Source organism: Bos taurus, chromosome 25 (assembly GCF_002263795.3).
Source record: "Bos taurus isolate L1 Dominette 01449 registration number 42190680 breed Hereford chromosome 25, ARS-UCD2.0, whole genome shotgun sequence".
In the NCBI taxonomy this organism is placed as follows: domain Eukaryota; kingdom Metazoa; phylum Chordata; class Mammalia; order Artiodactyla; family Bovidae; genus Bos; species Bos taurus.
Window position 1 is genome coordinate 10,899,189 of NC_037352.1, and position 13,301 is coordinate 10,912,489.

The 13,301-nt window shown below is 48.0% G+C and overlaps 1 protein-coding gene across 5 annotated transcripts in view; it reads left to right on the forward strand.

The window, feature by feature from the left end:
* SNX29 (sorting nexin 29) overlaps positions 1 to 13,301 on the forward strand; it is a 597,448-nt gene that overhangs the window by 217,013 nt on the left and 367,134 nt on the right. For all 5 annotated transcript variants that reach the window (XM_024984883.2, XM_059881310.1, NM_001076862.1 and 2 more), the window contains 1 exon segment: positions 1,882 to 1,964. In XM_024984883.2, the coding sequence (XP_024840651.1) occupies positions 1,882 to 1,964 (83 nt within the window).

Sequence of the window (13,301 nt, forward strand, 5' to 3'; positions counted from 1 at the left end):
CGAGAGTTGATAGAATGAAAGTAAAAATGTTGTTATTCATTTTCTCAGTTGTGTCCAACTCTTCGTGACCCCAGAGATTGCAGCATATCCCTGTCCTTCACCATCTCCCGGACCTTACTCAAACTCATGTCCATTGAGTCGGTGACGCCGTCAAACCATCTCATCCTCTGTCGTCTGTTTGTCCTCCTGCCTTCTATCTTTCCCAACATCAGGGTCTTTTCCAGTGAGTCTGTTTTTCACATCAGGTGGTCAAAGTATTGGAGCTTCAGCTTTAGCATCAGTCTTTCCAATGAATATTCAGGGTTTGATTTCCTTTAGGATTGACTGCTTTGATCTCCTTGCTGGTAAGAGACTCTCAAGAGTCTTAAGAAGTTAGTGAGATTTACTTCAAGGATTTTTAGTGGAATTTTTACATTCCTTCTTAAATGTGTTCTGATTGAGTATTTTGCAATGAGTGTTTTATTTTTTATAATCATAAGAGACACCCAATCGTAAACCTGTTTTCATCGTAAGGCAATATTCCAGCATATGTAAGAACACTCAGGCTTAAAACCTTGTGGGATAGGGAATGTGTAGAAGCAGAAAGTGTGGAAGAGGCATTTGTCTCTGGGGCTGAGGTAAGAAACCAGTTTCAAATCCCAAGAGAGACCGAGAAGCGCTCACTGGGGCCTTGGAGACACAGACCTGGGTTTGTATCCAGACTCTGTGTCTTACATATGACCTTGGCGTTGGTCATGTGACTGTCTCCATGACCTGGGTTTGTATCCAGACTCTGTGTCTTACATATGACCTTGGCGTTGGCCATGTGACCGTCTCCATGACCTGGGTTTGTATCCAGACTCTGTGTCTTACATATGACCTTGGCGTTGGCCATGTGACCGTCTCCATGACCTGGGTTTGTATCCAGACTCTGTGTCTTACATATGACCTTGGCGTTGGCCATGTGACCGTCTCCACGCCCCAGCTCCTCTCCTGCAGAACGAGGAGGGTGTTACAGGGTCACCGCACCTGACGTATTGTTAGGTACTTAAGAAGCATGCTTCCATTGAATGAAGAGTGGATGAATGTATATATGCGTGCTTGATTCACTGAGGTCACACATGTGAAGTCTGAACTATGTGGTAAATTCTCAGCAGATGGTATTTTTCTCTCCTGACTTTCATGTCCTAGTCCTCAGCCAGGGTACCTGGGGAGTGAATTCAGTGGAGTGGGATCTTGTCATTGCCCGAGTTTCAAGTTCCATCCTACAGTCTCACCTGGGGAGAGGGGTGGGGCAGGTGGACTCAGTTAACTGCTTTTCATCATTGTACCACACTTTGAGAATCTGTAAAGTGGGTGGTGGTGTGCTAATATGTACCTTGGAAGGTTTGAATGAGATAATAAAGGCTTCATGTGATGCCTGGCAAATAGTGTTTAATACGTGTTCAGTTCAGTCGCTCAGTCATGTCCGAGTACGTGTAGTAGTTACTAAAAACACTGAGTGTTCCCCAAGGAAACAATAGCTAGTATGTGTTTGTGTAAATGGACATACTGTAAATTTGTCCATTTTTACAGTTTCTGTAAATACTAGAGTGCCTGACACAGTCGTCACCTAACAGGTTGTTAGATTCAAATAACCTGAGGACCGCACATGCCAGCATCCTGAATTTGTGGGTGCTGAAACCAATTAGCGCTTATTTCCGCCATGAATGAGTGGTTCTTGACGGCATTACACAAACGTGCCCTCGCTAACCTTATCTTTCCAGCAAAGATCTCTAAAACAGAATATATTAATATTTACCAGATGCACACTGTGTATTTTCCTTACGCAGATTCTCTTCCTTCCTTGGGTCTAAGTTGCCAATTTTAAAATACATTTTTCTGACATTCTTGTGCCCACAGAGAAAATGAAGTGCTCAAAGTGCAACTGAAGAAATACGTAGGCGCTGTCCAGATGCTGAAAAGAGAAGGTCAAACAGCCGAAGGTGAGGGGCAGAGGGAACCCGGGGGGGGGGCGGGGCTGCACCCCTGTGCCTGGCCCGGCGGACGCTCAGCATGGGAGGAATACACCTGCAGGTGAGTTAGAAAAACAGTGCTGCTTAGGATCCCGGAAAATTAATTAATGAAAGACCCTGCTCTTCATTCTTGCAAAAGTAAGACTTACTTGCTAGACTGTTAGCAATCATTGTATCAATTTGTGCAGTTAGGGAATTTTATGACTAAAGTCTTAAGATATTTGCAAGGTGGTGAACCTGTAGCACAATTAAGTCATGTCAGGCCATGGGTGAAAGCAACAGAATGCCAAAGTGGCGGAGAATCATTGGGGTTAGGCTGATCAGGCTCCAACCCCAGTTCCAGTTCTGTTTCCTAATCTCTCTGTACCTCAGTTTTCTCATCTATAAAATGGGGGCAGCTGGCAGCACCTGCCTCATGAGGCGATCCATGTAGACGTCTTAGCATAACGCCTACCAGAGAGGGAGCACTGAGTAGGTTTGTCGTTCAGTCACTAAGTCTTGTCGAACTCTTTGCAACCCCACGGGTGGCAGCACACCAGGCTTCCCTGTCCTTCACTGTCTCCTGGAGCTGGCTCAAACTCGTGTCCGTTGAGTCAGTGAGGCCATCCAACCATCTCATTCTGTTGTCCCCTTCTCCTCCCGCCCTCAATCTTTCCCAGCATTAAAATCTTTTCCAGTGAGTCAGTCCTTCACATTAAGTGGCCAAAGTGTTGGAGCTTCAGCATCAGCCCTTCCAATGAATGTTCAGGGTTGATTTCCTTTAGGATTGACTGGTTTTATCTCCTTGCTGTCCAAGGAACTCTCAAGTCTGCTCCAGCACCACAATTTGAAAGCATCAATTCTTTGGCACTTAGCTTTCTTTATAGTCCAACTCTCACATCTGCACATGACTACTGGAGTAGATTTTAGCTGCAAATAATAATATTCTTGATCAGAAATACAAGTAGATAGAGAAGTGATCACCTGGGCAAGATGCCACCAAATAAGGTGGTGCCGTGTGCTTCCTCCCGTGCAGTTTGGCTGTGCTTTAACTGTCATGACTCTGCTGAAATGTTTCTTAGGTCAACCTGCAGACAGGGTATTTAACTAGGGCTAAAGTGTCTTGCGACCTTCAGCCAACTGACCAGAACAAGATTTTCTTATACAAAAACAAGCCCTTGGAGTGTGGACATTTGAACAGAGGGGAGTATGCTCCATGCTCACAGGTCTTGGGAGTCAGCCAGTCCTGAATTCGAGTTCAGGCGCATCCTCCATAACTTGACCTCTTGGAGTTACTTAGCCATCTGAAAGAGGAAACGCCACACCAGTGTGAGGGGAAATCACACGAGTGGCACGAGGGTTGTGTGGGGATTTACCAAGACAGTGAATGCAAAGCCTTCATTCATGTAGCACCCAGTGTATAGTTGGTATCCAGTACATGTAGTCATTTCTCTGTGTCATAGAGACAGGATTATAATCTGAGTGTGATTTGCATAGTAATATCATGAAAGATTGGACTTTTTTTGAGTGTTTGTATTTATTATGGTCTCCATTTGATGAGGTTCAACATGTTGATTTTCTTTTTGCTTTTCTTTGATAGCATGCCTTGCTTTCTTCATCACTAGTTTGTAACTGCCTCCAGTCTGGCGGTTATCACTGCAGCATTAATCTTGTCTTTCTCAGGGGGACCATCACCCTTTCCACACAGATACTGCTCGTGTGGCCCGGACTCCATCTCATTACACTGGGTTGTGTCTGCGTTGGCCTTGTGACTCCTCGCTTCTCATCTCTGTTTCCCCAGGACCTGGCTTTTGTAGCCATTCATTTGATTCACTGCATGTTTTGAATGAGTAGTTTAGCCCTTTATCCTTTCCAAGCAAGTTCAAGTCTATTCACATTTGACTCAGTAATCCCGGGATGAGTAGGTGTTTCCCCTGTGTTTTAAAATATTCGTTATTAGAGGTTCAGGAGAGCTTAAAAGTCTTGTCTGTGGCTTTGGGGTGGGGAATGAACTCAGGTCATTTCCTTCCAAATCCCTGATTCTTTGCCTTACGAACTTGTTGAACTAGTGTTCAGAGGCCTTTCCCGGGGGCCACGTGCCCGTGCCTCCTCTCCGGGGATCGCGGCATGGGGCTGGGGGCTCGGTTTGCAGGTTTAGATGTGTGACTCTCATGCAGGTGGCCTGTGGACTATGCCACCGCCGTTTCTGAAATCTATACTCTGCCCTCACAGGAATTTAATTTGATCCTGTAAGAAAATTAAACTTGGGGTGGGGAATACCACTGGGCTTGAATTTGGTTTAAAATCTGCAATACTATATAGTACATTTCTGAGTAGGAGCATTTTTGGAATGAGTCGTCCCCCCCACCCCCCCAAAACAGAAGCTACAACATAGAGAAGGGTTTCTCACCGCAGCTGAAGTCGATTTTCCTAAGACCCAGCTTGAATGTGCTGAGCCAGAGCTGGGTTTGTGGTAACCCTTAAGTGGAACAGAGCAGAGAGGATGAAGCATACTTTGTCACTCATTCATAGTCCTTTTGTTGTTTGTTGTTCAGCTGCTCAGTTCAGTTCAGTCACTCAGTTGTGTCTGACTCTTTGTGACCCCATGGACTGCAGCACGCCAGGCCTCCATGTCCATCACCAACTTCTGGAGTTTACCCAAACTCATGTCCATTGAGTTGGTGATGCCATCCCACCATCTCATCCTCTGTCATCCCCTTCTCCTCCTGACTTCGGTCTTTCCCACCATTTGGGTCTTTTCCAATGGGTCAGTTCTTCGCATCAGGTGGCCAAATGATTGGAGTTTCAGCTTCATTATCAGTCCTTCAAATGAATATTCAGGACTGATTTCCTTTAGGATTGACTGGTTTGTTTTCCCTGCAGTCCAAGAGAGACTCTTAAGAGTCTTCTCCAACACCACAATTAGGAAGCATCAGTTCTTCAGCACTCAGCCTTCTTTATGGCCCAGCTCTAACATCCGTACCTGACTAGTGGAAAAACCATAGCTTGGACTCTCCAGAACTTCATCGGCAAAGTCCCTTTTGCAGTCCCTTGCCACTCTATTTTCACCAGGTCAGAAAAGACCATCTGCCATATCTGGGAGTCATCCTGGGTGGAAGGTCTTTATGAAAGTCCTTCAGTGCAGGCATGAACTGAGTGATGCCCTTCTCTTCCTTGCTTAAGTCCTGCATTTTATTCTTTCTTCCACTTAAGTAAAATTTGTGAGCACCAGCTAACATGCCAGACACCAGCAAGCAGCCTGATTAGAAGATGTGCTTTCAGAAATTGTGCTCTGGCCTTTCCAGAGCCTTTACCTAATTTTCAAGTGATGTCATCTACTACTCAGAGAAATTGGGGCTCACTCCTCAACCCCAGCCAGCTGTTGACTCAGTTTGTTGAAAACTATGGCATATGTGCTCTGGCCAGATTGGGGTGCCTTGGGGTGCCCTTGTCAAGCTGTGGTATCTTGGGGGTGTCCTAGACAGGCTGCGGTGGGGGACTTGGTGTTTCTGGGGAGCTGGGGACAAGGGGTAGGGAGAGGTTGGCCAGGGAGAGTCTTTTCTGATCCGGGATTTGCATGGCTTCTGATGTTAGGTGGACATAGCGGTGTGGACCAGCTTCTCAAATTCTAGGTGAGAGTTCAGAGTGCTTTTTCCACAAGAGAATCCTTTTAGGTTGAGGCTATAAAGCTTTTTCTTTTTTAAAAATCATTTGGACAACAAATTGTTTGTGAAACTGAGCTCATCAGTAGGGAAAAGGGTGAGAAATCATTGAAGCCCCAGACGCCTTCAGGATTGAGTAGATGGCTGAGGGCTATGTTGGGATCGTTCTATTCATTGTTGTTCTGGGAAGTGCCTTCAAGATGAAGAAAAAAAAATCAACTGAAAATGGACCTTTAGAATAGATTGTTGACAATGTTTAAGAGGTCAGTCGGTAACTTTATTTCAATTCTGAGGTTATCATGACTCTTCTTCCCCCTCAAGTTCTTTATGAAACATCGATGTAGGCATCTGACAAAAGTGTTCCAGGTGATGTCTTTATTACTGACGGTTGGTTGGAAACTCCAGCTTGACTGAAGCTAGAACCACACTCCCCAGTGCATTGTTCTCCCAACTGTGGACCCTGGGACCCCCTTGTGAGGTGTTGTTGGGTCTGCTGAATGATGCCCACCCAGTGGGGACCAAGGAGGAGGACGATCCAGGGGGGCGTTCTCTGTTTACCGCGGCATCTCTGTTTGACTGAGGCTCTCACAGTCATGTAGGAGGTGGGGAGTGAGGCTGAGAGTGTGTTAATGGGGGATGTCTTCTCGTGGACGTGTGGCCCAAGGTGGGGGCCCTTTGGTAAGACCTGTGATGACTGCAGATCTTTCTGGGTGCCTCCTGAGGGAGACGCCAGCAGCGGGGCTGGGTCAGCAGTGTCGTTCCCTGAGTAGGCGTCTCCTCCATCACACCTGACCTTCTGGGGAAAGGCTCTGTCAACAGAAGGAAGGCTTGTTTCACCTGTCGCTGTGACCTTTATCTCCAAAGGATCACCGCATCCTAGTCCCTGTACATGTCCCCACCAAAATAGTGGTCATGGCCAAAGCGTTTGGGAATCACTGTGCATTCCACATTCTTCTTGCTCGTCGTAATTGACATCAGTGGACGAGGGACCCCTGTGCCAAAGACACTGAGGACCTCCCCAGGGCACCTGACTTAAGAGGCCATGCAAGTTTCTATGCCTCAGTTTCTTCCTCTGTAAAATGGGAACTGTAGCAATACCTTCCTCATAGGGTTTTGGGGGAAGAAGGGATAAATGAGTGTATGGAAAGCACTTAGAATAATGTCTGATATGTAGCAGCCCCTCAGTAAATATGACAGTTACTGTTATTACTATTTTTACTGTCTCACTTTATTTCTCAGGGCCTCTCTGATCACTTGTAAAATTAGGATTGATTAAAATAGTATATATGCTTCATAGGTTGTTGTGAGGATTAGCTGTTAAGAGGTGTAATTCAGATAACATGCTGGGATCTAGAAAATGCTGGGGTGGGTGGAATGTCGGGCCTCCAAAGATGTCTGTGTCCTGATCCCTGAAATCCGTGCCCACACCACCTTCCATGGTGAGAGAGACTTTAGTTGTTGTTCAGTCGCTCAGTCATGTCTGACTCTTGTGACCCTGTGGACCGCAGCCTGTCAGGCTCCTCTGTCCATGGGATTCTCCAGGCAAGAATACTGGAGTGAGTTGCCATTTCTCCTCCAGGGAATCTTCCCAACCCAGGGATCAAACCCACATCCCTTGCATTGGCAGGCAGATGCTTTACCACTGAGCTACCAGGGAAGAAAGAGACTTTTCAGATGTGATTAATATAAGGCTTTTGACAGGCAAAAGGAGAAAGCAGCAGAGGATGAGATGGTTAGACAGCATCACTGACTCAATGGATGTGAATTTGAGCGAACAACAGGAGACAGTGAAGGACAGGGGAGCCTGGCATGCTGCAGTCCATGGGGTTGCAGTCAGATACGACTTAGTGACTGAACAACAACCGCAGTGTTGCGTATGCATTTGGGGAGTCTGGGTTCTCTGAGCGCCCCATGGTGGGGGTGGGGCTGGTCTCATGGAGGTCTTAGCTGCAGAGCAGCCCCTTGGTGGGTGTCGGGCTTCTCCTGGGCTTTCCCAAGGAGCATTTGCCCGTGAGTTTGGAGGTGGTTCTCAGTACCAAGGAAGAGGTTCTACAGGGGCAGCTGAACGTGGGATTCCAGACGCGCCCGTGTCCCTGTGTCACACGGCTTGGGCCGCCGCCCCCCGCTGGCGTGGTGGCCGTCTCTGGCCTTGTGGGGTCAGGTCGCCTGTGCTCCAGCTTCTCTGGGCCCAGTGTCCTCACTCAGGGTCAGCCCTGTGATGTCGATGAGGCCCTACCCTCCCTCCTGCCCTTGACCTCAGCCGACTGGCTCCAGCTGGGCGTCAGGGCTCTACTAGGCTGTCACGAGGAGTTCTCCCTTTCCCGTCAGGCCTGGAAGGCTGGAGCCACTGTAGTTACCTTGTCTCCGAGTGGAGCCTGAGTGTGAGGCCGTCACACAGGGAGAGGAGCTGAGCTGAGAGGCAGAGAGGCACTGGGGGTCGATCATGTCCTTCGAATCCCCAAATCCAGCTGTCCTGATGTGACGGTCCAGCCCTAAACGTACTGTTAACAAGAGCGATAATTAACTAGCCTCCCTGCCACTGTCTTCAAGCTTGGGTTGGGTTTCCATAGCTTGGATGCATGCATGCTCAGTTGTGTCTGACGCTTTGAGAACCAATGGGCTGTAGCTCACCAGATCCCTCTGTCCATGAACTTCTCCAGGCACGAATACTGGAGCGGGTTGCCGTTTCCTCCTCCAGGGGCTCTTCCTGACCCAGGGAGAGAACCCTTGATTCCTGCGTCTCCTGCATTGGTAATCGAATTCTTTACCACTGAGCCATTTGGGAAGTGCAGTCATGGCAAGCTATTTGCTCTTTCCTGGATGCAGGGTCTGTTCGGTCTTCAGGGGGAGCTGTCGTTTCTCTGAAGCCTGTCTTTCCTAGCCTGCAGTGTCTGTATGTTGTGAGGTCCTTCCTTCTGGCCCCCTCCTCTCATGAAGTCCCCTCCACTGGAATCATCTGTCCTGGCCTCCATAGTCCTATCCTGCGGTGATGGATTTTAAGGCTGCAAGCTCTTGTTGGTATTGCCATTTAATTCATCAGCCACAGGCTCAGGGGCAGAGGGAGAAGCAATGGCCTGTTGCTGGTGGCAATCAGAGTAATCGGCAGTGAGAGCAGGTGATCTGGGGGAGGAACTTGATGGATGAGGGAGGCTTGGGAGCAGTTTTAAAAGTTTAAGAAACAAAAGAAGTTTAAAAAAAAAGAAAAGGAAGCTGTCAGCCCATGTCCCATGTCGTGTCTCTGCCTGCATGTGACTCGCCCAGTGACCCCTGGCTTCCATGCCGGCATGTGCTCCATGTCCTCCTCAGGGTCTCACTTCCCCCGGGCTCCGGAAAGTGGGGCGGGACTGTGGAGAAGCCTGGTCCTGTGATGACGCAGGGTCAAGGGCGAGAGGATTCATGGAGCTTGTGGGTTTCAGGGTGCGTGTGGCGCCGTGGGACCTTTCAACCTGTAGCTTCCCTCAGGGACTGCAGGCACTGGGGTGTCTCCCTTGGTGGCCACGTATTCTTGCCCCCAGTGTGCACACAGGCAGAGAGGTCTTCGTTTGAGGCAGGCTGCTTTGGTTGCAGGGGAAGCAAGCTCGGGAGTCGTGTGTGTGTGTCTGGTTCCAGCGTGATCAGCACTGGACTTCGTGGAGACTCTAAGATCTCGTCACTCTGCTGTTTAAAACTCAATCCAGACTTTAAAAAAAAAATTATTTTTGGTGGTGCTGGGTCTTCGTTGCAGCCTGCAGGGGCTTCCTCTAGCTGTGGACCAAGGCTCTAGAGCACGTAGGCTCAGTTGTTGTGGCACGTGGTCTTCGTTGCCCTGCAGGATGTGGGGTCTTAGTTCCCCGACTGGGGCTCGAACCCACGGCCCCTGCAGTAAAGCCCAGAGCCTTAACTGGACCACCAGGGAAGTCCAGTCTGCACTTTACGATGAGGGCCTGCAGTGCTCGGTGTGATCGGCTCTTCCCTACTTCCCAGCCCCGTCTCCTCCCGCCCTCTCCTGGCCCGGCCACACTGGCCTTACCAAGTCACACCTCGGGACCTTGGCTGTTGCTCTCCTTCTGGAGTGCTTGTCCTGCCTCGTCAGGCAGGCCCTGTTCAGTGTCACCTCCCCAGCCACCCCGCCTCTCCTTCCTTCGTCCCGTCACTTCCTTGATCTCCATCACAGCACCTTTATGAGCGCCTCAGCATGTGTCGATTGTCTGTTCCCTTCCTTGTTCACTGTCCGTGTTCAGCCCTGTGGTGTACCGTTCAAGGAGCAGAGACCTTGCCTGTTCTTCCCTCTGCTGTGTTCAGAGGGCCCCGCTCAGGCTTCACCCAAGGGATGCACTCCATAAATATTTTTTAAAAAATAATCTATTCTTTAATTGGAGGAATATAGCTTTACAATGTTGTGTTGGTTTCTGCCATACAACGATGCAATTCAGCCATAATTATACATATATCGCCTCCCTCCTTAGCCTCCCTCCCCTCCTCCCATCCCTCTGGGTCATCACGGAGCACCAGGCTGGGCTGCCCGTGTTATATAGCAGCTTCTCACCAGCTGTCTGTCTTGCTCATGGTAACGTAGGTATGTTGATGCTGCCTTCTCGCTTCATCCCACTCTCCTTCCCCTGCTGTGTCCTCAAGTCCATTGTCTATCTGTGTCTCCATTGCTTCCCTACAAATAAGTTCATCGGTGTCATTTTTCTAGATTCAGTAGATAGGCGTTGTTGTTGTTTAGTCGCTCAGTCATGTCTGATGCTTTTGTGACCGCATGGACTGTAGCCTGCCAGGCTCCTCCACCTGTGGGATTCTCTAGGCAAGAATACTGGAGTGGGTTGCCATTTCCTTCTCCAGATATATGCATTAATATACAACATTTGCTTTTCTCTTTCTGACTTAATTCACTCTGTATAACAGGCTCAAGGTTCATCCACCTCACTAAAACTGACTCAAATTCATTCCTTTTTATTTTTTATGGCTGAGTCATATTGCATTGTATATATGCACCACATCTTCTCTATCCATTCCTCTGTCAGTGGCCACGTAGGCTGCTTCCATGTCCTAACTGTTGTAAACAGTGCTGCTGTGGACCCTGGGGTGCATGTGTCTTTCTCAGTTATGGTCTTCTCAGGGTATACGCCCACGAGTGGGATTGCTGGGTCATATAGTAGTTTTATTTCTAGTATTTTGAGGAATCTCCATACCCTTCTCCATAGTGGCTGTCTCAATTTGCATTCCCACCAACAGGGCAGGAGGGTTCCCTTTTCTCCACATCCTCTCCAGCATTCATTGTTTATAGATTTTTTGATGATGGGCTTTCTGACCGGTGTGAGGTGGTATCTCATTGTAGTTTTGATTTGCATTTCTCTAATAATGAGCAATGTTGAGGATGTTTTCACGTATTTCTTGGCCGTCTTCCATAAATGTTCATAATACGAATGATTAGAAATGAATAGAAATCCAGGAGGAGTTGTAGAACCTGATTGAAAACCCACAGCAATTAGGGAGAGCCCAGCGGTGGGCGGGGTCGTGGGTCTTCATTCTAAGGGCACTGGTAGCATGCTGTACCACATGTAACTGCGTTTTTCAGTTGTGCCTCCAACCAGATTCTTCTGATCACGTGTAGTTTTGGCTCCTTATAACTATACTTATTAGCACATGACTTTGACTCTTCAAGGGTTTTGTCATTCAGAGCTATTTTGATTACAAGAATCATAAAAACCCAATTTAATCGGTTTTCAATTAAACAGCAGAAATCCAGGAGTGTCTGTCTTTAGGAATGGCTTGATCCAGCAGCTCAAACAATATCATTAGGAAATGTTTTTTGTTTTTCGTGTTTTGACTTCTCAACTCTGTCCCCCTCCCTCCAAATATTAGCAGTGTGGTGCTGCTAAATGTTGAACCACTAGCCCTCAGAGGAAAGTACTAATTTCCACGGTGTTGGTGCTGCACTGTGGTCAGTTTCCAGCTGTTCACATGACGTCACTGAACGCAAAGTTAGGAAGAGATGCACCCGTGGGTTCCCGTGAACCGGTGTGCCCCAGCTTTGCAATGCCTCCTCGTTGTTGCTTCCTTTTTCAGGCAGGTGTTCTTCTGGTGACAGTAAGCTGCCAGCAGCTCTTGTTTTCATCTTCCCAGCAACCCAATCAAAAAGAGCTTCTTCCCACTAGTTTCCTTATAAACCACTCTCCCATCTTTCCCCTTGTGGAGCAGAGCTTCTCAATCTTGGCTCCATTTGAGTCACCTGGGGAGTTTTTAAAACGTCCCAGTGCTTGACCACTTGCAGCCACCACGTTAGAGGATATTGCTTTCAAGCTGATGAAGTGATGCCTGCCACTTCATCAAGTTGATAAAGTGCTTCAGATGTGTCAGTGTTCGTTGATTCTTGGCCCGTGGTAGAAATCTTGACTCACATGGACATAAGAAATTAATCATCACAGTCATCCTGCTCCAAAGTGGCTGTGCCAAAATTCCTCCCCAGGTGTAAGCTGAGGCCATGTTTCCCCTGCGCCCCTGAGTTGGTTCTCCCAGAGATGCCTTAGGTGATAAACCTCAGTGTCTGGCAGGTGACTGAGAGATGCCTGTTCTGCAGGACGCAGCTTGTGCCTGGGATGGCTGGCCCAGCTGGTTCGAATCTCTGCCTTCACTTTATCCTGAAAAAACCTGCTCTATTCCTCTGTCCTCATGGGCCCCTGAAACCCGATCATGCGCCGTCAGCCAACATGGGGAACCGAGTCAGAGCATGAGGGGCTTGGAACTGGACATCAGCTGGGGACAAACAGACGGGCTTCTTGGCAGCAGTGCTTGGTGCGGACCAGATGTGCTGTGGACACAGGGAAGGCTCTTCCTTCCATGGGAAAGAGAAGCCTCTGCCTTGAGAAGGAACTCAGAAAAGGCGATAGCAGAGCTTGGAGGCCAAAGGCAGGCACACGTTTTCCATTTGAGGGGATCTGGCTTGAAACTCAGCCCCGTTGTCTAGCAGCTCTGAAGTCTTGGACCAAGTTTTAATCTCGGAGCCTCAGTGTTTTTATTTGAACAGTGATAATGGTTTTGATTTCCTAGCATTATTTGAAGTTTAAAAGAGATGATGTATGTAAAGTACCAGGCAAATGTTGACATTATTTTGGGTTATGGAAGCATTTTGAAGGGTGTCCAGGCTATGGCAGGTCAGGGTCCATTAGCAGAACACCTGTTCATTAATTTCTGGAAGTGGGTGAATAATTATGGTGATAATTGTAGAGTAAACCCCTTTGAAAGCTTTTGCAGTCCATTATCCTGGTAAAACAATATTTGTGTGATCAGCCAATTTCCTGACCTTTAAATAAAAATCTGAACTGGTAGCCCCAGTCCCTGGTCCTTGCTGAGCACTCAGTACTGCCAACACCAGGAAGATCCTCCAGGGATGGTGGCCACGGATTTTAGCTTTGATAGTTTGAAATTAGAATTTGCTGAAGAAGTTCGGAGAGTAATGTACCCATCACCTAATGTACTCACCACCACCTAGATGTAAAAGATGAATTTCCATATTGATTTCAGATACTTAAAAGTTGGCAAGTGTAGTTCAGGATGTCCTTACTGATTGCATGCACAGATGTTTCCAGGTTGATTCTTCTTGGCCCAGCTTGGGGGGCAGGCCTCAGACTAATGTGGGGTACTTGGGGGGTATATGTGTGTCAGGGGACTTAGAACTTTGGTG